The sequence below is a fragment of the Phaethon lepturus genome, unplaced genomic scaffold, assembly GCF_000687285.1.
Source record: "Phaethon lepturus isolate BGI_N335 unplaced genomic scaffold, ASM68728v1 scaffold1576, whole genome shotgun sequence".
NCBI classification, from domain to species: Eukaryota; Metazoa; Chordata; class Aves; order Phaethontiformes; family Phaethontidae; genus Phaethon; species Phaethon lepturus.
In genome coordinates this window covers 87,870-115,016 of record NW_010543852.1, presented here as the reverse complement: position 1 = coordinate 115,016, position 27,147 = coordinate 87,870, and the positions used below count along the sequence as shown (strand labels likewise).

At 45.0% G+C, this 27,147-nt stretch overlaps 1 protein-coding gene across 1 annotated transcript in view; it reads left to right on the top strand.

Annotated features, from left to right (window-relative positions):
* Window positions 1-8,883: 8,883 nt before the first annotated feature.
* Window positions 8,884-27,147, top strand: part of LOC104621845 (integrin alpha-9-like) — a gene marked incomplete at both ends in the record, with an annotated part of 43,928 nt that continues 25,664 nt past the window's right edge. The window contains 4 exons of the mRNA XM_010288453.1: window positions 8,884-9,011; window positions 10,160-10,266; window positions 16,794-16,917; window positions 25,335-25,402. Coding sequence (XP_010286755.1) covers window positions 8,884-9,011; window positions 10,160-10,266; window positions 16,794-16,917; window positions 25,335-25,402 — 427 coding nt within the window. The remainder of the gene's footprint in view (window positions 9,012-10,159; window positions 10,267-16,793; window positions 16,918-25,334; window positions 25,403-27,147) is intronic.

Genomic DNA, 27,147 nt, shown 5'->3' with positions numbered 1-27,147 from the left:
CGTCCCTCCTGTGGCTGGGGGGGGCTTCCAAATCAGGAGGCGTTCGTCCCCTCTGCGTGCCCGCTCTTGGCGTGAGGGAGAGCAAATGGATAAGTAACTAAAAAAAAAAAACAACCAACAACAAAAAATCCGAAAAACCCCCAAACCCCGAAACTCTAGAAAACCCCCAAAAAACAGCAAACCCCCCTGATGATAGAAAGTTTGTCTACATCTCAGAAAAATTATGCAAACTGGCAAGCTTCTTATTTTTCCCGTTGACTGAAAAGAGCCTTGGAGCATAGTCTGTCTCTCTGTTGTCTGGGTCAGAGGCTCTTTGTTATAATTAAAACTGATTTCTGTTAACTGGACCCAGTTGATGTCATCTGGTGCACTTCTAATGTGAGTAGGTGCCACTCCTGCCAATAAATGTCCACAAAGCTTGTCTTTATCTTTTATGCTTAGATATGGCCCGATTACTCAGCTGTTGATGTTGGAACTGTGGTGCACTGTGATATAAATAAATGTATTGATGCCGGTGTCCAGTTCTTTAAAAATGAATTTCTTTCACACCCTTCAGTTCATAAGTAGTTGTGTGCTCAGCTGTTCTGCATAGTGGCTTTCACGGAGCATTCGTTTTTAAGGACTTATCAGAAGACTTCATAGAGGAAAAGCGCTCTGGGAGAAGAAAAGCTCTCAGTTTAAAGCAATGCTTAACTTGGGGCAGGAACCGACAAAGGATTTCAGCAGAGGCTGAAAAGCGACTTGTATTCGGCACAAATGGCTGGGGGTTCACAGTGGTGTGAATGAAATGCCGATGTAGTGGGCTATGGTGGGATGAAAACAGTATAATTTGTTGCTCCTTGTGTAGGTGTCCATCATTCTGGTCAATAACGTGAATTATATTGTAGCACCTGTTGGTGGGGTTGGGTTTTTTTTTTCTTTTTAAGAGGAGAGGCTGAGCAGGGAAGAGAATCTACCTGCTACCCCACTTTGTTTGGAAATGATGCTGGACTGGCAGCGTTGGGCGGCTGTCTGAAGGCAGCCGTCTGCAAGAAGTTTGGTGCTGAAAAGTAAAAGCTCTAGTTATGGAAACTCCAGTTTTCTGAGAAAGTACCACCTTCACCCAGAAGGAAAAAGATCAAGAAGTGTTTCTAAAGAAATAGATTGTTAGCCTCAACACCTAGCAGGGTTAACAGCAGCTTAATATGGTCAGCATCAGCACTGGGCTGTCCAAAATCATGAGGGTGGGATTGCCACCACTGATGGGAAGACTGCTCTCTTCATTGTGGAACGCAGGAGCTTGTTTTCTTTCACAGGTGTTTCAAAATCCTATGTCCAACAGAGGTTGGGGGTAAAAAGTCTGGGAGACAACATTTTTTACAATCACCTTGACTCTAATTTGCTATATGCAATTGTGCCCTGAAATGTGTGCACGCAGCCTAAAGGTCAAGGGCCAGCAGTGGCCTCTTTTAAGAGCCCTCTTTGCTCTTAAAATATATGCAGCCTTCTTCCAGTTTTCTGAAGATGGTTCCCCTGTACTGGATGGGCATATGCTGAGTGCAGGCAGGTTTTTTTTGCATACTGCAAAGAAGTTAAGTGTTTAACATATTTATTCTGGCAAGCGTAAAAGATCTGGCCAATCTTCCTCAACACTCAGACCATCAAAGGGCTGAACCCTTGTCAGTGCCTTCAGCTGTGCCCACTTCAACTGAGTAGGGCATAAAGGCTTCCAGTATCATATAGTACTATTTTAAAACCATATTTATACTGTATAGAATCTTATACATCCCTTTGGAGCATAAACTCTCTGATTTCAAGTTTGAAGTGATTACCAGTTGCAGGTTAATGAAATAGGAGATACAATCCCAGTTTATTGGATGAGTGCAGAAGGAAATGCTTAGTAGATGCCGTTTTTCAGATTTGTCAGGGTTTTGTGTAAAGCTTTTGTGTGCAAAGCTATAGAGCTGTTTACTTAACTGGCTTGTAGAGTTACTGGGTGATTTTTAATTTTTTTTTTTCCCCTTCTCTTTCAAATGTGGTATTCTGGGGAATGTCTGAAGTCTTTTATATGGACTAGGTAGTAAAAATGTTTCCTATTCATCCCATTGTAGCATATAGCTCCTCTTAATAGTCATAGAGTTATTGTTTGGTTTTGTGTATCAGTTTTCTTCTTACTTTTGTAGCTTTTATATACCCAGAGTTATGATTTTATTTTTTCTCATATCTGTTTGGCCTGTACACTATATACACTATATATTGGCAGTAGTTAAGCTAAGTTAACTTTAGGCAGTGATATTTTGGGTATTCATGTCTTGCCTGGTGAGCTGTGTATGATGTGAGCCTGCAAAAATGGGATTGATTGTATCTGAGACTGATAGGGCTCCCGCCTATCTAAAATTATTTAATGTGTTAATATGCTCTCAAGCATTTGAGAGTGTTGTCATGATAGTTCAGGGTTTCTTGCTCTGAATATCGGGGCCTGATATTCACCTAATGTACTTCTGATTATGAAGGCTTCTTAGCCTAAGTGTGTTATTCTCAGTAGCCCGTCCATGTGCTGGGGTGTGTGTATGTATCTGTGTATATGCCTATATATATATATAAAAAAAAGTGTGTGTGTGTATATATAGTCACTGTCTTCTATTAAAATGGTGTCTGTAATGGCCAGGTCTTCAACTTCAGTGTTTCAGCTGCTTGTTTGCCAACACCGCAGAGGCACCTGTCTGTATTATCTAGGCCTGCAGGCTTCCAGTCAGCCGGTTCAGAGTTTGGTGGTTCTTCTGGATTCATATGAGCCAAATATTCTTGCAGGAAAAGAAAAGGGGGATATTTGGTTTGAAACATTTATGTCAGATAAACATGAATAGTCAGGCTGCTACGCAGCCCCTGACACAGGAATTGTAGTGGAACATGGGTATTCAGCCTCCACGGGGACAGTGGAGTACATCAGTGCCTTTGACCCGTCTGAAATAGTTTATTGCAACGATGCTTCCGTTTCGGAGTTGTTTTCGCACAGTTTTCGTCTCAAGAAAAGTTTGTCATCACAGATGTTCTGGGGTTATTGTATTTCTGACAATGTCTCCTTTTGCTTCCTTAAGCGGGTTTTATGACTCTAAATCTTTAAAGATTTACCTGGTTCCCTGTCATTGCCATTTTCAGTAAGGAGTAAGGAACCAGGTGGCTGCTTGCATTTGGAGCAGAGACAAGCTGAAGTGCTTCTGTTCTCTGGATATAATTTTGAAGCTTGGATTAAAGGCCCTGCAAAATGACCAAGAATGTTGCTTTCTCTGCTTTCTATCAGACAGTTTAAGAAAAAACAAATGTCACATTATTAACATTTTTTTTTAATTGGGGCAAAATTGACATCTCAGATCATTCTTTTTGTAAATAAGATGTTACTTTATCGGTCTCCTTTCCCTTCCCTATGCCCCCTTCTTGCTGACACCCCCAAATCCTTCAGCACATCCAGGGTAACAACTTCATCCTTTCTGGCAGCATGACCTGGCACGAAGAAGTAATGGAGTCAGTTTAGTTGCATGGTGTCCTGCTGTGAGTTTTACAATAAGGAACGAGTCTGGTTTCTGCGCTGTTGCTTCATTCCTCCGGCCCTGCTCTTCACTGGATTGCGCTGCCGCTGAAAAACGAAGGCTGTCCTGCATCTCGGGCTGCTGGATACGCATTGTTAGTGCATGATGTACTTGTGTGCAACGAGAAGGAAGGTGCGGAAGCAGACTGACCCCGTGGAGGCTGGGTGTTGTGTTAACGATGCTGTGTTGCATGAACGATGTAGTGATGCTGTAGGTGCTGCCGTGGTGTTTTGGGGAACCTGGGCTTGCTGCTGTTGGTCATGGGTCATCCATCTGCTGCCCAAATAGCAGCCCTCCTGTTTCTTGCTCTGCATATAATGAATGAAGCAGGTTTTGGTGTGTGTGGGTTTTTTTGGTGGTGTTTTTTTTTTTTTTTTTTTTTAATTTTGAGGGCTTAGCAAGTGACAGAGACCTTTGATGAGAAGAAACTCAACTGGGATATGCTGGTGCTGCACCCTCCGCTGGTGCCGCTTTTGAAATCAACTGCGGTATGCAAGGATATTTAAAGACTTTTTTCTCTGGCACTTAACATTGCAGTGAGGTGAGGTACCTACACTCCCCAGTCCTTGAGCTGTGATTGCCTAATCGCTGCTGGCGTGCTGTAGGCTGATGCTTAATGTGCTTGGCATCTCTCCATGCCATCGGTCAGCTCGACACTTTTGTTCGCTGTTCCTTCTGCTAAATGCAGCACTTAATTTCCAAATCTGTATGTCCCAAGGATCAATCACCAGTGAAGTGATAGTTACTGTTCTGCAGGAAGTAATTTTAAGGAGGTGTGGATTTCCCTGTGGCCAAGAAAGCTTCTTGTCATCCATTAATATTGGCTGCTGTGGCTCTTGCAGGGTGATGGTTTCTGGCCATGCAGCTACGTAGGTGTCTCCATACAGATGCGGGCGTTTGTCCTTGATCATACGAGTGTGAGTGCAAGAAGAGAAGGTTTAAGTGGCCTCTCTGCCTGCTGCTCTTCGTGTTGGTTTAGACCCCAGTACTTCCTTCACAGAGCCAGTGGGATGTGGCTGATTGTAATAAATTTCTGGGCACGTCAGGCAAAAGTGATCCTAAAATGGCCCCAAGCCCCAAACCCACTCCTGGTTCTCTTCTATAGAAAGTAGTCTCTTCCTCTTGATGGCATTTCCCCTTTAAGGTGTCTTCATGTAGCTACTTACAAATATCCTAGGGGCTTCCTGCAGAGTATTGTGGTTGTGATGAGAACCTGCACTCATCCATAATCTCTGCAAAGAGTACTGCCCACGTCATAACCCTTTTGGCAAAAGGCTGGAGAACTGCTGGTGCTTGCTTGCTGACAACCCAAGTAGTGCTATAGCAGCACTGGAAAGCTCTACCACAAAATTAAGCTATTAAACGAGAGCTGGTTAAACTACTTGGAATATGTTGGAAGGTTGCCTGATAATGGCAAGAGGACAGGACTGTACTTCTGCTGGCTGTTTACATATCCTTTGTGTTTATGCCAGGCAAGACTCCACAGCACTGAAATGCAGAAAGACTGTATTGGACTTCAAGGCTTTGTTCTGAAATTTCTGTTTCGTATGGTACCAGAGAAAAACACCTTTTCTGGTTGCAGCGTTGTTTCATAGAAATTGCAAAAGATTTCAAAGGTGTTTTAATATGTAGGGGAGATAGAAAACAGGTGTTTGTTTTGCTTGATGAGTCCCAAAGTATTCGGCTGCAAATGAGTCTTCTATCCAGGTCTGCTGAAAAGTCTCATGACAGATAAATAGGTAACTTTCTTCCAACTGTTAGGCTGTTACATACAGAAACTAATGAATGGGTGAAGGACTCTCTTCTTGACAAAAGAAATATTCCAGACTCAAACCTTGGAATAAAACCAAAGTAGGTGGTATGTGGCAAATACCAACTTGACCAACCAAAAAGCACGTGAACCAACAGAAAACCTCCCATTGTCCCTGAAGGTAACAGTCTCATGGCACGTGTGAGCATGGGCCATGCTGGACGGAACAGGAGATCTGCGAAGGTTTCACCTGCTGGAGTCTAGGTGGAAGAGTGAAGGAATGAGACAAGATCCTAAGATGGCACAGTGTGTGATGTAGGTGAAACATCAAATTTGAATGTGTGGACGTTCAGGGCAATTCAAGCTAGATTTGCTTTTGGCACACGTCACCAGTTGCCTTTACTGACTGCTTCCTTCTGTGCAGTCCACATAAAGAAATGGCAACAGATGTTTTCTTTTTGAAAGGTGTATTTGCTTAAGACAGCAATGTTATCTGTGCCAGTAGCCTACTCAAATCAGTAATTATCAATGTTTCCCATTCAGCTTTTTAAAGAGAGCTGAAGAATCTTTGTGATTTAGACTCTTTCATCTCCGTCTTGCATTCTCCAACCCAAGGTATCTTGTGCACTAATTGCTGAATCGTGTTTACTTTTCTTGGGCTAGAGCAAAGCTTCTTTTAAACTGGATGTCAATGTGGGCTACATTATCTTATTGTTATAACAGGTCATAGAAACAGCTTCTTGCCATTTGCAATTTGAACCCGTAACTCTTTAAGCTAGTAATATCCCCCCTTATTTATTTTTGTTAGACCTCATGAATGTCACTAAGTGAATGACATGCATTCATCGCCTGTGTAAATGAAATGACTGGCATTTGATTTTCTGCCTGCTGCCTGCCTGGTGGGATTTCCATTTCGAGCTATTATTTCAGTCTCTTTTGCACTTGCTGCCCAGTGTGTGCAGGCTTTGTAGTTTTAGCAGCTTAAGTATTTTGGACATTAATTCTTCTCACTTGTGAAAACATGATGTGTGTTGTAGAGTGCAGCCCTATCAAACTTCTCCAAATGATACTGCTTAGCTCCTGAAACCTGGGAGAAAATGATCACTTAATATAGGGAATTCTCTTCTTTTTGTAAACGTACTTCCAAATGCCATGGGATGCTTTTGTCGCATCCAGGGAGCTGTATCGCAGCAGGAGTGGAGACGTGCTGCTGTTTGGTACAGAGCAGGCTGATGCAGGAGCAGCTTTTCTGGGTGGCTCGGGCTGACCCTGGACATGTGCATGCCTTGTGCCTTGGGTCTCCCTGTGTTTACTGGGATGGTGATGATGGGTAGTGGCTGGGGACGGCACTTAAAGGATGAAGGAGATGTTGCATAAAACAGGGAAAACTTCCTTTTTGGGGCTGGTGCTGGGCTGTCCATCTGTGCTGTGGGTGGGCTGCATATGCAGACTGACTTTGCACCAGTAGCTCTTTATCCTTTTAGAGGGTAAACCAAGAGCAGTGTGTCCTTGGTCAGCTGCAGCCTCCCAGGTAGCAGGTTGGACCCACACATGCGAGTGCTGGAGGCTCAGTCTTTTACAGACTGTCGCCCCTAGTTCCAGCCCTGGGCTTATCTTCAGCGAGGATTTTGTTATGTGTAGTGACTTTGCCCTGACTCACAGTGCAAGGGTGTCAACAGAACTGATACTAAACTACCTGGTGCTCCCTACCACCCGCCCTGGAGCTGCCTTCCTCCTGCTTAACCTCCCTTCTCACCCTCAAGTGCCCAGGTATGGGCTCACAACCAGGTGAGAAAGATTGTCCCTTTAATGAGGAGGCAGTAACAGGGCTCCCTTAATTATAGAATCATAGAATCTTTGGGTTGGAAGGGACATTTAAAGGTCATGTAGTCCAAGCCCCCTGCAATGAGCAGGGACATCTTCAACTAGATCAGGTTGCTCAGAGCCCTGTCCAACCTGACCTTCAATGTTGCCAGGGATGAGGCATCTACCACCTCTCTGGGCAACCTGTGCCAGTGGTTCACCACCCTCATTGTAAAAAATCTCTTCCTTATAGCTAGTTGAAATCTACCCTCTTTTAATTTAAAACCATTACCTCTTGTCTTATCCCAACAGGCCCTGCTAAAAAGTCTGTCCCCATCTTTCTCAGAAGCCCCTTTAAGTACCAGAAGGCCACAGTAAGGTCTCCCTGGAGCCTTCTCTGCTCCAGGCTGAACAACCCTGGCTCTCTCAGCCTGTCCTCATAGGTAGGAGAGGTGCTCCAGCCCTCTGATAATTTCTGTGGCCCTCCTCTGGACCCTCTCCAACAGGTCCATGTCTTTCCTGTGCTGAGGGCTCCAGAGCTGGATGCAGGACTCCAGCTGGGGTCTCCACAGAGCAGAGCAGAGGGACAGAATCACCTCCCTCGACCTGCTGGCCACGCCGCTTTGGATGCGGCCCAGGATATGATTGGCCTTCTGGGCTGTGAGCACACATTGCTGGTTCATGTCCAGCTTTTCCTCCACCAGTACTCCCAAGCCCTTCTCAGCAGGACTGCTCTCAGTCCCTTCATTCCCCAGCCTGTTCTGATACTGAGCCTTGCCCCAACCCAGGTGCAGGACCCTGCACCTGGCATTGTTGAACCTCATGAGGTTCACATTCCTTCAGCTTGTCCAGGTCCCTCTGGATGGAATCCCATCCCTCAGATGTGTCAACTGCACCAGTCAGCTTGGTGTCATCTGCGAACTTGCTGAGGGTGCACTTGATGCCACCGTCATGGGGATCCCACTGTCCCACTTGTGCTTCCCCTGTAATCCTCCTCAAAAGGCGTTTCTTAGGACATGAGCAGCTGCCAGCTTGTTAAACAGTTAATTGAATTGTAATACAGGTGATTAAAAACTGCTCATAATTTCTCAAGGGTATGAGAACCCTATGGTTAGAGTTTGTGCATTGGTGCTTCCCAGAGACACTAGCTCTCATGTGGGATAAACAGCCCAGCTATAGTCTTCACAGCCTTTGTGGTAAACGTGGGTTGATAGCATGGTGTCGTGGCAGAGATTTGCTCCTGTGTTGTTGGTTGGGTGTTTTTGTTGTTTTTTAAAGCTGTAGTTACATAAAGTGTTCTGAGAATGGGGTGCCTCAACTTTGTAAATGAGCTTATTAATCTTTGGCTGGCTGGCAAGCACGCAGGTTCAGATTTCATCCTCTCGTGGGTGTGTGTATTAGCTCTTGTGGGTTCTTGGGTTGATAGGGATGTAGTTAAAACTGAGGAAAAATGGATGCAGCTGCTGTTGTCTGTCCTAATACTTTCCTAAATGCTTTCAGGGTGGGGGTAGGGTGGTGCTTTAAATGTGTTACAATCCTAATGGAAATTTAACTTCTTAAGGTATTTGTGGCTTCACTGGGGAAAAATGCCTGTATTGTGTGTGGTGTTTTCAGTTTGTGAGACAATGTCATAATTTTACAAGGCTGCTGGAGACAGGCCTTTTTCTAAGGAAGCTTTGGCAGTGTGAACTTTGGTGGTGGTTTTTTTTTTTTTTTACTTTTCTCCTAAAATTAATCACTTGTTACTTTGCTTTTGGTTTCCAGGGTCTTGGTTGGTGCTCCCAAGGCAGAATCTAAATACAGCACCTCTGTTCAGTCCCCAGGAGCAGTATTTAAATGTCGAGTCCATACCAATCCTGACAGAAGATGCACAGAACTGGATATGGGTCGAGGTGGGTAGTTCAGCATGAGTTTGCAGCGTGTCGTGGGTATGTGAGTGGTTGGGAGCACTGCTGCCTACTCCAGGCAGTGCTGAAATAGGGGTGCGTGGGGTGGCCCCAGGCGGTGAGGTGGTGGGCTCATGATGGGCGGTGTTATTAGCAACGTGGCCATCTGTGTGTTCCCTCATAATGTCATTCCTTGGGTTTGCTTCTTGTGCTGAAGGAAGTATGTTTCTCAGTGAGAGCCGTGCTTGTATGCTGTTGCACGTGATCAGGATCAACTTTGGTTTCTCTGATGTACTGTCTGAATCGGGGGAAGGAAGAGTGCTAAAGTAAGGCTCTGATCTAAAGCCTCGTGCTGGATTCCGATGGAGAAAATTGAAGCCTTTTAATATTTTGGTTTTCTTGGTGACATGCGTGTAATTGCTTTCTCCGCCTGTAAAAAAGGCATGTTGGTATTGTTCATTTTTTCATGATTGAGTCAAGTAGAATTTATTTTTATGAAGCTTACATGTGTTAAAACAGTGTTTTGGCTAAGTTTGATTTGTCCTGCTACTATAATGTAAAATGTTTCTCATGGATTTGTGAATACTGCCTGACAGGACTAAGCATTTAGGCCTCAATTTTTTTTAAATGCTCCAGATCTCATTTTCAAGAATAATTCTTGGTTTGATTCCATGCTGCAGGCGAGCTTACCTCTCTCCAGTTAACTTCAGTTGGATGATTTATTCAAGGAGAGCTGTGGACATGCTGCAATAACTGCTGTCTTTTTGGGACAGGGTCTGTCCTCTACTGTGTGTTTGTACGATGCCTAGTAAGAGTGGGAGCATTGCCCTGAGTAATGCATACAAGAAGTAATAACCAGGATGAAAGGGAAAAGACAAGCACTGTCAGCAGATGTTTGATGGGCAGTCTGTTTTCTTATAGGGATTCTTTGGTGGGAACAGGTTGCCCAGAGAGGTGGTAGATGCCCCATCCCTGGCAACATTGAAGGTCAGGTTGGATGGGGCTCTGAGCAACCTGATCTAGTTGAAGATGTCCCTGGCCCTTGCAGGAGGCTTGGACTACATGGCCTTTAAAGGTCCCTTTCAGTCCACAGATTCTATGGTTCCATTTAAGTCATGTCTCCTTGCCTTGCTGCCTTTCCTCTCTTTCTGTAGGCAATTCTCGGGGCACAATCTGTGGGAAGACCTGCAAAGAAGACAGAGATGATGAATGGATGGGTGTGAGCCTGGCGAGACAGCCGAAGGCTGGTGGAAGTGTGCTGGTAAGTCCACTCTTTTCTTTGAACTGATTAAAACTGTTGCTGCTGTCTGCTGCTGATGCTAAACACGTCAGGATTCATGTGTTCGGCAGTGACTGATGGAGTCCAGCTTTACAGGCAGCAAATTCTGAAGTCCTTTTCTTCAAGTGGAAGGAAAAGTGAGCCCCAGCCAGAAAGCTTTATTTATAGAGGGAGGACTTCAAAGCCATCACACCTGACTTGTGTCACCCAAGGGCTTCCTCCTAAATCTGAGGGATTAAATCTTTGAACCGAACAAATAGAACTTTGTCTGGGAGGCACCTGCTAGTTTTTTCTTTTTGTCGTTTGCCTGTGTTTGTGGTGAATATGTATGCATCCATTTTCCCTGAGCATATGTATTGTGTGTCAGGACTTAACATGAAAAATGTAGGATGAGTCTTTGTGGCGATATTTTTTTCTTTCTGTATATTAATTTTCCATTAATAAGGCAGAAGAGTTGAGAGTAGAGATTACTTAGCTGTGTGTGGGTGGCCTTGTCTTTGATATGGTTACCATGCACATAGACAGGTCAAGGAGAGCAGATGTGATCCTTAGGATGTGGAAATTATCTTTGCAAAACAACATTTCCTGTGTTGGAAAAAAAAATAAAATGAAGAGAGCTGGGCAAAAACCTTTCTAAAATACACGGATTGTGCTATGATCAATAGCTATGATCAATCTGTTTACATCTGCGGTTGGGTTCTGACTGTCTACCCGAGTGAGTCTGTCTACAGGAATGTTAAACTGAAATAAAAAAAAATTTGCAACATAATGTTGTGCATAGTGTATGTGGCAGGCAAATTTCAAGCTCGTATCAGAGTAACCCTGACAACAATCTAATCCTAAACACCGTTGTTCGGGAGTTGGAAACTTGAAGTATGACCCCACCTTTCCAAGGAGATAGGGGATTTCCTGGGTACGTGGCACCAAACTGTCAGAAAACTGCTAGTGAGAAAGATCTTGTTCGATGATTACTGTGCCAACCACCCCTGTAAGCCAAGCGCACGAAGCTGCTTCGCTCAAAGGCGTTGTTCTTAGCATGCGCTCAGAGACCAAACGCTCGTGAACCCGAGTCCTTACACACCAGCTTCCCCATGGGGAGGCAGGTGGTTTTTATACCTTTCTGCGATAGTACTGTGGTATTTTATCTGATTGTCTCTTCTGGTGTACAGCTTGCCAGTGCTGTAGAAGCTGGCTGATGCTTTACTTTTCTTGGATGTTTGAAATGTGTTTAGCAATAGGGACGGAGAGGCAGAAACAAAATACACTGTAAACATGTATAGCAGAGCACAAAATTAAGGCATTCATGCTGGTGTAAGCAATCCATGTATTCATGTTTCCTGATCTGCATGTGTGCTCAGTCCTGTGTGACAACTGAGGAGTAACTTGCCCTGATTGGGATAACGCTGCCTTGAGGCAGAGCATCCTCTCCATTTTGCAGTCATCGGGCTGAACTAGACAAATTCTTGTCCCATTTTCAGAAGCTAGTGCGTATACTTTTTTAGGCAAAACTGAGGCATTTTTGTAAAAATGGTATCTTAAGAATAATGGCTTCGTGTATTTTGATTCAAAGGGAAAGGATTGCAGCTGATGCTTAGGTGGCCTCTCCGTAGAGAGAAGCTACAAAGGAAGAGAAAGCTGGTGGGGAAAAAAGCTGGGCAACTACCAAGGCTGGGCTGGCTGCTCGCTGGCTGAGGGGAGGCTATAAGGGTGAGAGATGTGGGCAAGCTGTGAGGGCTTAGATTGGGGCTGAGGGGCTAGAAATTTCAGACATAAAGCAGCTTAAAAGCAAAATGCAGCTGAAGTAAAATGCGCGGCCAGTAGCATGCTTATAGCAGTGCAGCTCAAGCTGGTAAAATATCTCCAAGTTACGCTGACTTAAGGCGGTCCTAAACCAGCCCCTCTACAAGATTACACTGCCCTGAACAAGTATAAATGTATAATTCCCATTGATTTCAGTGAGATAGTTGTCACCAAAGCTCTCTATCTTAAACTACTAATTAAACTATGCACATCTGTCTGCAGACAGAGTCTGGAATGAAGGCATAGGGATTCCTTCGTGGATGGAAAATACCTGGCTGTTTCAGGGCATTGTTACTCTTTGTTTTGAGAAACCTTTTTAATGAAAAAGATCTGTGACTTTCCCATAAGCAGATGGTATTTAATTCACGTGCTCTTCTAGTTTTAAAGATCAGGATTTTTTTAAAATGCACTTGTCTTTGAAGTGCGTGTGAGAAACTGGTGTTTTGAGAAGACGTGTCTGAATGTGTGTTCACAGCTACATCTATTGATTTTTAGCTTTTTAGCAAAATTGCTAGCTAACTGTCATGAGCAGTGCCCAGTAGTTACGACTATGTGCAGTCTATGTTGTCAGGCATTACAGCTCTATTTACTGCACCTCTTCCTTTAAGTCAGAGTGGTATCTTTTGGTGAATAGCCCTGGATGGACTTTTTTTTTTTTGCATAAATATGCTTAGTCGCTTTTTAAACCCATGTGAACTAGTCATGCTCTTGATGTCCTGTGTTAGAGTAATTAACCCTACAATTTCACTGTGGATTGTACAAAGAAGTTGTTGCTTTTGCTTTGCAACTGCTTTGTGGCTTGAATGTCTGTCTTACTGGCCTTCCTCAGTTGCCCTATTGAAGTACCAGCTTCCGTGGAAAGGGGTGGTGGGGAAGGTGAGGAGTGTGCTGCGGGGCTTTAGCTGATGGTTGGTAAACTGGATCATGTTTGAGCTCATATGATGCCACAATGTTACTGAACCACAGTTTTATGTTTGTGTGACGGGCTAAATAGAAAAGCATCAAACAGTGAGGATTTACACAAATGAAGGAGTAAGATTAGCTTAGAAAAGCTGAGAGTCTGCAGTTCAGTGGCTTCCTGTCCTTGGGTATCCTATCAGTCAATATCTGCATTAATCTAGGTGCTGCGATAATACAGCTGAGATTGCCAGCTCTTTCCAAACTGAAATGGCTAAAGTCCTCCTTTTACTTCTGCTGGGAGAGGAACCGGGGACAGTGCATTATGATTTGGAGATAAGCCACATCCTTCAATCTTGCTCTTCCTAAGTACCTGCCATATTTGTCATTACTCTGTCTTTTGTCAAGTGTTGCTATTCTTCATTTCAAGTAGTTGACTTACTGGCACATTTAGTGATTGTGTGTGTGTGTGTGTCAAAAAACCCAAACATCACTGCAGTAAAGACAAAGTCCTCCTAGGGAAGAGCAAACCAGATGTGATCTGCCAGTGGCATGTTCAGAAAGTCCCTTGTTTTGACTTTGACTTTAGGAGTCAGCAGAGGGCTCTGTAAGGACCCTGCATTCAGGTGGGGCCTCTGAAGTGAAGTTTGGGTCTCCCGTGTTGCTTTTCCTATGGTACAAAGCCCGTGGCTGTCGTTCGGTATGCAAAAGAGCGGAGTGGCTGCAATTCTGAAATGGCCTATTAATTATATTGCGGTAATGCAGTGTCTGCCGTCGACAGAGACTGTGTGCTTTGCCCAGAAGTATTTTATTTTGCTTCAAGGGTTTGCATCCTTTCCTGCCCGTTCCGTGGTAGAGCCGGAGCCCGTGCCCTGGCAGCAGCTGCTGAGCACCTAAGTGTGCTGGTGGCTGCCTCATTGCACAGGGGCATGCCTATGGCTTGCAACTAAAAAAGGGTGTAGAAGCTGGCAATTGTTTGCAATAACCTTAGGGGAAAAAAAGCCACTCCCCCCCCAAAACCAAACCCCAAAACCACAGAAAAACCCTCTCCACAGCATCAAATTCAGGTGACTTATTTCTGTTCCCAAGACAAAGGAGGAGGGCTGTGGCTGCCCTCGGGAGCACATCACCTTGCCTCAGCACCATTCAATAATGCAGGCACTGCATACTGTAACACAGCTATGCATTTTTAGGAAGGCAGGAGAACCCACAGCAGCTGTGGATGAGCTTTGCCATGGCTGGGAGACAAATGTGCTAGTTGTTTGGCTGCAGAGAAATGAGTGTCAGGGAGTAAAAGGACTCCTCTCCATTGGGAAAAAGTCAAATTCTGCAGCTGTGGTGTGGGGGAGTCTGGGGAAGCCCCTGCTGAGTTAGGCGAGGTGGAGTTCATCTCTTAGAGCTACAGTTACGAGCTGTCCACGGACTCAGGTAATTAGTGGTAAACCGTAGTGTACCTGAACACACAGCATGCTGAAGGTACAGAAAAGTGATAATTAAAAAAAAAACAACCAAAACAACAAAACCAAAAAAACCCACACAAAAACCCCAAGAATGCCAAAGAAAAACCAAATCCTAACAGATTAGTTAAGTGTGCCCAGAACTGCTAAACTGAGCCCATAGCCTCTGTTTGATTTTGAACATATTTCTTATGCAGCAGGTCCTTTTTTGATTTTTTTTTTTTTTTTTTTTAAAAACTTGTTTCTTTTTTTCCTCCTCCTTATACTGTTCTGTCTTTCTTGGCCTCTGCACCTCACTCCTGAGCAAAGACTCCTGCTTGTGATGAAATGCTATTGCTCTTCCCAACTCTGTCATTTGTGCTCCTCTGGGAGAGATTAGTAGGTTAATTTATGTGATTCTCTTGCAGTTTCTGAGATATAAAATGTCAAGGAATTTACGATATCGTGATCCTTTATTTATCTTTTCATAATTTAAAAAAAATACTCTTGGTCTGTTTCTGTTTGAGTTTATATCCGGAGTTGGGGTTGACCTGGCTGTCACTTTAATGGTATGTGTCTTTATGGTACTGTCTTTAAAAGGGCTGTGCATGTATATATTTGTGCTCACAGCACAGATCTGTCAGGAGAGAAGCTATTTCCTGGTTACTCTGAAAATGAGTGTTTCACGTGCTGGTTTTTTGTCGCTGTTGAATTTTGAATGAGTAGTGCACGGGGATTAAAAAAGTAACTGAGCTTCCTTTAAAGCAAGTAAGGGAGCCCCCGAAGCTGCTCTTTGTAAAGACTCCCCATGTACACTTGGCTGTTGAGCAGAGTGCCATCGGAAGCATCCTTTGCGTCATGGGTGGCAGCCTGCGTCGCACAGTGCAGTGCAGAGCTTTCCGTGGCCGCCAGAGTCCCTTGTTATCCCTCTGATAGACATTTAGACATAGAAAGCAATAAATATCAAACTCCGAATACAGGATGACTAGCAGCAGAGCAGGCTTGTGCACAATTGGCTTTGTTCTGTTTCAGTTAAAAAAATGAGAGCAGCATTACCCTTTTATGCCTTTCTGGGGTTAAGTATATCGGAAGGGGCCTGGGTTGACTGATGGATTGAATTTTGAGTTGCTACACTTCCCAGGACTGTGCCTGGTTGATGGAGGTTTTTACTGTGAGATGGTCCCATGGGCAACATGCTCAGCTCTGAGCTGCTGAGGCAGAGAAGTAGAGTAGCACGCAGGGAAGGAAGAGAGAGGGTGTCTTATATGGGGAGGATAGGGTCAAATGTGGGGATCGTGAAGCAGACTGATGCACAGTTTCTAGAAAAAGTTGAAAGTATACGGAGATGATTTGTAGCATAGAGGCTGCTCTGTGTGCATGGGACCAAGCCTTAAATGATATAAATTGACACATCTGCACTGACTTCAGTGACTTAGACCAGCTGGAGATACGTCCCGGCATGTGCTCAAGTTCAAAGCCCTTGCTGTTTCACATTTCGTATCTTTTTATTCAACTAATCCCTGAGCATGAGGTGACTTGTGGTTTGTTTGACAGGAATGCAGTGTTAATTTTTGGAGTAAATGGGTTCTGGGAAGGTGTGAACCAGTTTCCAGATAGCTTGTATGTGTAGTTGTCTGTGGCAGTTGTACTGAGGAATGTGTCCTGGTGAAACTGGTTTAGCTCTGGTTTTGCTGCGTCATCGTATTCTTCACCACGAAGGGAAAGGCACTTGGATCTTTGCAGCTCATCTCACACAGACTGATACTGCCACTCGTGTTGACACAAAACCACTGGCATTTTCACTTGAATTCATTCCCAGAAAGCAAGGCCCAGCTCTTCTGTCACCAGAAACAAAGCCACCTTTCCCAGTGAGACAAGCCTTTGACTCACACATGTGTCCTCTGGTGGGATAACCTTCTAATATGGTCTTAGTAACCTTCTGAGTCTTAGCATCACTTCTGATCATCTTATGTGAATTCTCAATGTCTTTATTCCCATCTTCCCCCCTGTTTCTGGCTTGACTGTGTTCTGTCAGTGCATCTTTAATTTAGAAAAGCTCCGCTGCCTGTGGGGATTCGTACACAGTGAGGGATCTTGAAATCTCCAGCGTGGACTCTATCTTGCTCTGGAACCTGCTGTTTTCCTAGTCATACACACATCAAGGCTGAGATCTGAGCTGCCAGGTGAGGCAGTGTCACAAGTTTCAGAAGATAAGTGAGAAGACACTTTATCTAGAAAGGATGGGGTGTAAGGGGAGGACAACAGGGCGGTGGGGAGAAAGTGATGCTGAGAGGTCTTGTTCGTGCATGCTGTGCCTTGGTCGGAGGGCTCTCCTGTGACTCTGGGTCGATAACACATGTAATATGATCTGTTCAGGCATGTGCGCACCGCTGGAAAAACATCTACTATGAGACAGAGTACATCCTGCCCCACGGCTTCTGCAACATCATTCCCCCCAACCTGCAACCCAACGGGAAGAAGCTCTTGCCCTGCTATGAAGGTAAGGGGTATGGGGGCCATCAGTGGAGCTCACCTCCCTCGCTGCGCTCTCATTTTACAGCTGCTGTGCTCTCCCTTTATTTCCAAAGCCATCCACAGTAACCCTCACTACTGATACTCTTCTTTCTTTTCTTTGGTAACATACAACTGCCTTGTGGCACATCTGGGGTGGAGATTGGGTTTTAGATGAAGTCAGGAGAGTAGCTGAATGACTGGATGGGTCCTGTGACTTGCTGTGTGTGGTTGCACTTTAAAGGAATAATACATTTCTGAACTGTGTTTTTGAGGCAGCAGCTTTCTCTCGCTTATGTGACCAATTAGTAGATATTGATCTGAACTTGGCCTTTCATGCTTTGCTGCAGCACAGGGTAAAAATCCTGAATTACGTTGAAGTGGGGAACCAATTAACCAATTTGCCAATCTTAAGGAAATATTTTCCTTTTTATGCGTTGATTTATCAGAGGATTGGCGGGGGGGGGAGCGAAAGGGCTGTTTAACACCTTGCTCATTTCAGGGAACTTTGGCAGCAGTTTTTATTAGACTGTTTTGGGTGCCGTAAGGTGTCTTGGTCCTTGTTTGGATCCTCCGAAGGTTTGGCTTTGGGGGGCATGGAGAGGGAAGGCTCCGACTCTGAGCAGTTGGTGGCTGTGCCTGTTGATTCTGCTCCAAATGTCAAGTGTCAGCATTTTAATGTTCCAGCTCTTTGGTGCATTTGAGACTCTTGTATCGAGTTTCCTTTCCTAAAGACTTCAGAAGACACTCCTCTGCCAAGAGCAATTAACTAAACCAGAGGCATGAGTGTGTTGTTAGGAAGAAGATAGGGTATCTCCTAAGATTTCTTGGCCTTCAGAGAAATGCTTTGGGGGGAGAACAGCTTCTTGGCTTCTCCTGTCTTTCCCCTCTCATCTGTAGGAGCCTGAGGAAGCATGGGAGTTTGGACGACAAGACGCACCAGGTTTTGTTGTGGGCGAGACCTAAAAAACCCCTTTTTAAATTTTTTTTATTTGTTTTTGTTCATTCCCACCCTTCCCAAGTTAGCTGCAGCCAGCAGCAGGCTTGCCACTGAGATTAGTAGGTGGGAAAGGGATAAGGTGGTGGATGTCCTGGTGAGTTTCTTTGCTGCTGATGAGTGACCATGTCCCAGCTCAGTGGCCTGTGAAGCCAGTTGCCCACTCCTTCTCCTGAGGCAGCTCCTCACCTCCCTGCGGGAAGCTGCCACCGCAAACCCACACACCTTTTGGAGACAGCACGCACTCATGCATTGAGCCTTTCCCAGCCCTGAAATTGGTCATTATTTGAAACATGAGGGCTTTTGAGTCTTTCAACCAGGCCATGCCAGCTGCTTTGCAGCAGAATAGAAGTAAACTACGTAAGCCTTCCTGTTGTGAGCACCATCCTACTGTATTTATCCTTTTATCCCCCTCCCCGCCCCACCACTTTGTTTCCTGTCAGCAAAATCGGGATAAGGTCTCACACTGAGGTAATGCACTGCAAATCATCTGATACGAACTTCATGGCCAACGTGCACGCGCGGGGACGCTGCGGGGGCTCCCTCTGAGCCTGTGTCACCGCTCCTGCGCCACCTTAAAGACAGCCCGCCTGAAGCTGTGGCGGGGAGGTGGTTTCTGGAAGAGATGAACCACTTGTGTTTTTCTGTGCGTCATGTCTTTGGAGTAAAACTGCTGCTAATCTGACAGGATATTTGCCAGGAATTGCTAGAAAATAGAAATGTGTGGGCCTAGTACACGCAGAGCAGCCAGTGGAAAATTGGCAAGGCTGGTGCTATGCGATGTTGGCTTAATTTCACTCCATGGAGTGAAAATTGCAGGTTTGGGACTGATTTTTTTTTTTTTCCACCCCCCGCCCCTTAGACATGAAATCACGAAGTATCATGAGGGATGGCTGCATTTGTTTACTTCTGGATCTTTTAGGTTTCAATAAAACAAGCTCAAAGAGAGAGAGATAGCCGTGGTGCGTCACGGAGAGGGATTTGTTGTTTGAGGTTTGCTGTGAAATAAGATTGCAGTCATCCTTGTAACATTTTTCCTTCGCTTTCTGGAAGCAGAAGAAGAAATTCTCCTCCACTGACACTGAGGAACAATCCAAAGGGGAGAAGTGGTGAGTCTGTTAGGGATAATAAACACGGTGTGTAATACAGCTGAAGTGCTGCTATACCAAGAGCCTCTTGGCTGTCGTTGGGAGGCTGCCAGACCCATGGCTGCAAGCCCTGTGCTGGCCAGCGCACCTTCGCTCACCAAGGTCCCGGCGTCTCGGCCTTCTCCAGGACTTGCCGTATATGAATGGGTGCAGGGAGTCGTGTCCTCATTTCCAGAAGCCCCGTCGTTGGCACAGCTAAGGCAATAAGCCCCGTGAGAGGCTGGTGCGGCTGCACGGTCCACAACCAGAGCTGGCCCTTGCCTAACTGGCGAAGGGTGCAGGCCAGTTGAGTGCACATCAGTCTCCACCCGTGTGTGTGTGTGTGTGTGTTTGTGTGTGTGTGCATGCACCTCAAGACAATTAGCTTGTATATCAAAAACCATGTGCCAGAAAGGGAGAGGAGTCTGACCTTGGGACAGACGTACTTAATGCATATGGTATGTTTTCTCTCTGCACAAAGCAAGCTTAATAATTAAAGACAAAGGAGGAAATGGAAATTTCCTGACTGCATGGTAGTGGTGCAACAACATAGTAGTCTTAATCCATCTTATTCTTGTCCGCCTTCCCTGAAAGGGCTGACAGAAGTCTGGAACTGATTGAGAGCTAATGAGAACAGCAGCAAGCCTAATAGTTAAACACAATCTTTTTGAGTACGAATTAATCTGGTTTATATGAGCTGGATGTCCTGTGTAGTATAGCTGGTGTATGGAGCTATGGTCTTCCAGGCAGTGCTTTCACATGCTTATGTTTCCTGTAGTTTTAATTGCCTTCCAAAAAGCAGAAAGCTGTCTTTTCATTCCCCCGATGCATTCAGTTTGCAAAGAAGAAGGGTGGCCACATCTACTGTGAGAGGCAGCCCAGCTGATCTGGAGAGCTGGGATGGTTTCCTAGTTCTCTGCGGTAGGAGTTGGTGGTGGAGGTGGGGATGTTGATGCACCCTTTGGTTAGTAAGTAAGTGGAACAGCACATGCTCGTGTGCCTTGCCTCCAAAGGGATAAGCAAGTTTTCCCACAGGGTCCAGACCACATTTGGTTTTCTGGGAGCCATCAAAACATGCCTGCTTTGTGGTGCAAACCAAATACCACAATGCTAGGTCAGAAAGATTGCTACTGTTTCTTCCTAGTGTAGTGAAACACTGTCAGATAGGAAGGAAGAGGCTCCCAGTGCAAATAATAGTTTACTGTAACTGTCCACTTTGCTTCCCTCAGTGAAGATGGTAGATACAGGATTTTATTGCACTGTGGAGTTTATGCTATGTTACGGCATTGAAGTTTGCTTAGGGTCTTTTAGAGAGGTTTGCTCAGAGAAGAGGTTGAGGAGCATTTGCCTTCAGAATCGTCATGCATCACAGCTTATCCTTTTTGTTTGTATCTTGTTTTATCCAATTACTTCTTCCTCAGCCTTGCTTCTCTTACAACTTGAGATCGTCATGGCTACAAAACACTAATGTCTCTTTCTTCTGTGGTGTTTTTTCTTTATGTTTTTATTCATGGCACATCTTCAAAGCCACAGAGGCAGCCACCTCTTCCAGACCCAGCCTCGTCTTTCTTACTGCTTTGCTACCAGCTGTTGCTGCAGCAGTTAGTATAGTGTCTTGCAGTCTGTGTCATTGGGGGTGCACAGCAGCCTGCGGGCAGATGAGGAGGAACAGTAAGGAAGGAACAAAGGATCTGTTCACGACAGCAGTTATTGCCTGGAGCTATGTGGAAACTACCGAATCTACTATATGCAATATCAAAACCTCATGCAGATGTTGCTGTTCAGGTGTGCAAAGGCTGTGAGCTGACGCAGTAGCTGCACGGTTTCCTGCTGGTTGATCGTTTCACTGCATTGACGGGTGAATGGATGAATAGCAGTGTTGTAGGAGTGACAGGTGTCACTGCTGTGCCCCAAAGTGGAGGGGAAGAAGTGGAGCAATCTTGGTTTTCATGCCTTTTGGGCTCATCCATTGCTGGGGAGAGGTAGACCAGCTCTAGGGAGGAAACAGAAGTCTGTGGGGCTGGGATGTGACAATCCAGGATGTGGTGGGGCTGCTCTGGGCTGTGAACGTGGGTGGAAGGAGACCCAGTTGGCATGTGGGGAGGGATGGAGGGAGCCGCATGCGGGTGGGAGTTAGGTGGGCTGATGAGGAGGGAAGGGTTTTGTGCTGAAGGGGTTATGCTGGAGACCAGGAGCTCAGTGTCCATCTGGGCTGGGCTGCTGGCTCCCTGGGGAGGACTGCTTCTGGATTCCCCCCAAAACACGGTACTTATCTCTGCTCTGTGTCAATGGAGGTTTAAACACTCAAATACCTTCAATATCCGAGGTGTTTGGGCCTGTATGCTTCCATTTCATCTGGCAAAATGTCACTAAAGCTGTTTTCCCTCTCAGAGATGTTGGGAAAAGAGGTGAACTGGTATGTGTGACGTGCTCAGACCCCATAATGATAAGATGGAGTCTTGATACCCGTAGGGAGGAAGGACGGTCATTGCTTTGCATCGTTGCGTATATCAAACCATGCTACTGTAATGAATCCATTTATTATTCTTCTGTAAGCTCCTATTTTTTCCCTGAGATGTACTGTCAGGTATTTATTCAAGTCAAAATGTTTTGATGTCTCTTCTTCAGTTCACTGGTTATATCCAAACTATGAATGTAACTGAAAGGCCGCAATCCCATCTATGCGCTGTTACAACCACAATGTAACTAGTTACTTAAATGAAATGTAGGACCATTAGTTCAAGCAGACAGTATTGCCAATATAAGTGACTCAGAAAACACTGAACATCACAGCCATGAACTGGGAAAGTATGAGCTTCGGTGGATGTACCAACTCAATTTATTACACAACCATTTAAAACACCAAATCTCTCCCATTCCTTATGCATTGCAGTTAATAATAATTTGGTTAATTTAAAGAATTAAAACAAAAATTGGTTTTTTATTGCCTGACAACGAAAACAATGTATGTGTTTCTGTTCCTTTTCTAATATGTATATGGCTGATGAAAATCAGCTATGTTGTGTCCTCTGTTTGGGCTTTTGTTTCAAGTTCCTCTCTGATCTGAATTTGGTGTCTGTCTTTTTTTTAAGTAGGCAAAATTGTATTATAATTGTTGTTGTGAATTCAACAAGCTTTTTGAGTTGATTGGAGAAATGGTTTAACTTTTGTGCATGCACTGTTTTATCGGAAGAAAATCCTCTGTTTATGCGAAGAAACACAGCAATTTTGCTTGTTTGTTAAATACAGTCGCATGAAGCTATGGATCCATCTACCACCCTTGAATAGCTGCCTTGTTCCATTGCTAAAGCTGCCACCATTCCTTCTGCCGTCCTCCTATGGTTTTACATGCCCGGGGTTTTTCGTCGCAGCCGAATTCAGGGGACAGCTCCTGCCAGCCGGATCACTCGCACCCCCAGGCGTGTGTGGACGGGGCCTCTCCCTCGTCTGGCGTTATGGAGGGCGACAGTTTGGAGGACGTTCAGGCCTCACCCGAGTCTACTTGGGAAGCCGCCATTGTTTTTGAGGCTTTTACGTGTTGCTGAGTTGTGAAAAAATTTCTGGGAAGCCTGTTTGTGAAAGAAGAGAAGGACAATTTTGAAAAGCTAAACTAAGAAACAACTTTTATTTGCCTCCCATCCCCTCTTGAGGCATTCCCCGCAGTTATGTCATTATTCCCCTGACCTAAATCTTTCACTGCGCAAGTTAAATATCCTATGGCAATTTTCCTCTTTTATTTTAAAGCAAATTGAGCCGTGTGTTTTTTGAAGGAGACACTTAAGGAAATGGTGAGCCAAGCGTAGTATGATTTTATAGGGAAATACAACATTTTAAACCCATCAGCTTGTCAGTGGGGCCTACTCGCAGCGGGGGGTCATGGGCCTGACACAGAGAGCCATTGAGGCTTGCTCTCAAAAGAAATACACGTGTAAGCAATCCTCTTTCCTCGTGTCCCAGAGCATGGGCTCGTTTGGCTTTTAAGAGGCGAGACACTGTCCTGGGTTGTGAGTAAGAGCTAGCAGGGATCATGGCCTCTAGTGCCTAAAGGGAGGGGGGCCACTGTGGTCTTGTGGTGGAGTGGGGGCTTGGATGGCAGGCCTGGTCGGCCATGGCTGTGCAACCCTGGGTGGCTTTTCAGGCAGGGCATGGTGCTCGCTTGTGCTGCCTCAGCATCAGCCTGAGCCTCTTTATCCCTCCATTAAAAAAAAAAAAAAAATCCTGTAAAGTGGGATTTAAGAAGGCAGTCTCTAAAGCCTTCAGCATTATAAAAGCCTCCTGCCAAGTTTAGCAGGTAAGGCAGAAAGATACTTCCCCACCTCCAGGGCCACAGTGGCTAGTGGTGTTTTGTTTCAAATTACAGTAGGTCGAGTGCAAAATTGGGAAGAGGCAAGATCTGTTCACATTTTAGTACATCATGTAAAGGGAAAAGCCTGGCTGGAGGCGAAAGCAGCTGAATGGGATGGGCATGGAACTTGCTGCATTTCATCCTATGTGAGGGTGGGAATCCAGCCATAGCAAAGGCGAGGTCTTTAGGACATGCACAGCATTATTTTTCAGGAAATGCCAGAGGGAGAAACCTCATCTCCTTGGCTCTCTGAATAAAAAAAAGTTCATATCAACAAACAAATATTTTTTTCCCAGGCAAGGAGTGCTGGGCTCTGTGAAAGACTATATGTGGAGAGTTAGCGATTCAGAGCCCCAGCGCTTTCTGAATAACCATGAGCAAATACGATCTTCATTTCTCAGTGGAATTGTTGTTGTGTGTACCCACTAGGAAACCCAAGTGTGCTTCTGGCCCTCCTGGTCTGCTGGGACACACATCTGCTTTGGCAGGACCCTGCCTCAGCCAAGGGCGTTAGGTATTTGAGCTGTAATTTGTGGATCAAGTCACTGTTCTGCACAGTCTCTCCAATTAAACCTCTCCCTGTACAACTGCTATGACCTCAGCAAATTCCTTAAAATCTGAGCATCTTTATGGTATTAGGAAGAGACTATATATAATATATAAAGGGGGAATGGGGTGTGTGGGGGTGTGTGTGTGTATATATATACACATAGAATGTTTTGAAAGAATTCTATGAGAAGGCAGCAATTTGTCATTAATTCCTTTTGATCTTCAATAAAATAAAATGCAACTCAAAAGGAACTTGCTTGATTCTGAAGAGCCAATTTTCTCATTGATTTCATAAAAATTTTTATCATTTGATAAAATGCAATGAGTTAATGGTGCTTACTTAAAAAAAAAAAAAATCAGAAAAATTTCACAGTTACGAGGCTATGTGGTGAATGTTTTTTGGAACCTGAATTACTGTAACATACAGGAAGTGGCAATACACTGAAGCTGGGTGCTCATTAGTATGGTAAATATTTAAAAGTAATGCTCTGGAAAAAACCTGCCAAGATTCTGATGCAGCCTTAAGTTTCAAATGCTCCTAAACTGAAAATGTTTGGATTAAGGCAGGGTGGAAGGTGACTTCCTTTTTAACTCCTTCCCCCACTGCCCTGCCCTGCCCTGCCCCCCCAACTTAATGTATTTGTAAAAATATTTTTTTTCCTATTCTGCAAAAAAAGAAAGTAAAAATTCCTCAGGTTTGATAGAGAAAGCAATCACTACATAAAATACAGAAACAAAATATACAGTGATGCTGGTTGGGTCCCCTGTGAACTGGGAGCTCTGAGTAAGTGGCCCTGAAAAGTGGCAGACCTGAGTATCCCTCAAATGAGACTGTTGTCTGATCACTTAGAAACGCAGCACCCTCTCCTCATCACTACCTCCCTCCTGGGGCAGGTGTCCTGAAGCATCCCTCTACCAGAAATGTTTATGGGGGCTTTGGTAACTGTCGTTGTAGGGGAAAATTACTTTACTTCTGTAGGTAGTGATGGGCCTGAGGATTAAACCTCCTCGTGCGTGGTTGGTGACGCGCGGGCACGTCCATCACCTTTTGCTATGCTAATCTGGCTGACAGAGGCAGAAGCCTCTTCTGATGCACCTTTACAGGGGTGATGCTGCTGCTGTTATGTTACTGTGATGCCGCTCGCTTAGTGTCTCCCTAGGCAGCATGCTGGCTGCCCCCTGAGTTTCAGGCCCCTTGCTTTACCCCCCGATGTGGGTGAGGATGCTGCCATGGTGCACGTTGGTGGCAGGTCCATTGATAAAAGCTAGGAGCCCTGCGTGCTGGTGTCTCTCCAGGCTGTGCATGTAGCGATGCAGACAGCTCAGGTGGAGAGTGTGTGCTGTGCCAGGGATGACCATGATTTGTTTTCTTCTCTTCTCCCACCCAGAGTACAAGAAGAAGTACGGGGAGGAGCACGGCTCATGCCAGGCAGGGATTGCAGGCTTCTTCACCGAGGTGAGCAGAGGCGCGTGCAGGGAAGGGATGGGATTGGTGGCTGTCCCGCCGCTTGCCCCAGGAGGGGAGCCCCAAGCATGGCTTGGACAGCCAGCTGAGTGCTGAGTATGGTCCCTTCCTGCCAGCAAACACCCTCCTGCCTCATCCAGCCTCCCGGGCACCTGCATCTTGCACAATGCCTGCCCAGTGGTTTGTACATAGGTGTATGTGTCTTTCAAGACCTATGTGTCATTCTTTTGTCTGTGGACAAAAATGAATGAATTGACTCTGGGAAATGTCCTCAGGGAATATTTTTATTGTGTACATCCTAAAACTAGCATAGACCTGTTTCTGTGTCTAACATTAACTCTTTAAGTGATGATGTAAAACAGTCACAAAATCACGGACTCACAGAATCATTAAGATTGGAAAACACCTTTAAGATCAACAAGTCCAACCATCAACCCAACACCACCAAGCCCACTAAACCATGTCCTGAAGTGCAATATCCACGCATTTTTTCAATAATTCCAGTGATGGTGACTCTACCAGTCCTCCCTGGACAGTTTTGTTTATGTATGTGTACATGCTGGTATATGTGTCTATGTGAATATATATATACATGCACATGCATATCCATATACATACAAAAGAGAAACACTTTCTTTTAGTTCTGCTTCAGTTCTTTATAGCAAAAAGATGGAAAAAAAATACCATGGTAAAATACACACTCCAGAGCTGTTCTAAATACCGGACCATATTCTTTCCTGGACAGAAATCTATCAGCTGTCTTTTAGTTATGTCAAGGATTAATTTGTTCCCTTATGTATGTATTGGATATTTTTTGTAATGTTTCAGGGTTGGGGTTTTTTTTTTGTTTGTTTCGTTGGTTTGGTTGTTTTTAAGGAAAAAAGGCTATTTCAGTGTCAGGCTCTTTGTTACTGTCAAGTATATACTTACTCCTAATTATATACGCATTGGTCTGCAGAATTTATTGCCCAGGCTGATATAAGCAGAAGAAAGGTGTCCTCTCTGAAATGGAGAAGGTGATTTCTGAGTAAACTGGGATGGCAGGCGATGTTGCCACAGTGGCACTGTCTGATAACTGGATGTTCAGCCAGCAGCAGCTGTTTCCTGGCTTGTCTGCTCTCTCTAGCCTGTTTGTGTTCCCATGCTTTAAAATCCTCCTTTGCTACCCTAGTTCAAAAGATATCTTTGAACTTTCATTGCTTCAGCCTGATGGCAGCTCACTGAGCAGGAAACGCAGATAAATGGCTTTTTGGGTCAAACAGGCAAGCCCCTACCGTATATTCAGTGCTGCTGATGGTAGTCGTTCCTGCCGGTAAATGATCCCTGACCTCAAGAGCATGGCCCCTCCCAAGGAAAAAAGCTGTTGCCAAGCACATCCTGCTCTTTGGTTGGGTTTACAGTTCTCTCCCCATAGTCTTATTAGGAAAATCCCTTATTTAACATCTCCCCTCCCAACTGGAACTGGTCACCCAAAGGGATCCTTGGCATGGGGACCATTTTTGCACAAGGATGGAGTCTACCCATGGCCTTGCATTGAACAGAGATGTGAGACAAAGCAGCTGTCCTTGTGTTTCCTCCAGGGATGGAGAACTTACCTAGGCTTAATGCTCCCCAGGCTTAATTTGGTCCCTTGCTGGAGGTTTTTAATCCACATCCAGAAGGAAGGTTTCCCCACAAGGCTGCTGGATGCTTTGGGGCAACGTTTTCTCAATCTCTCTTGCATGCAAATGTACTTT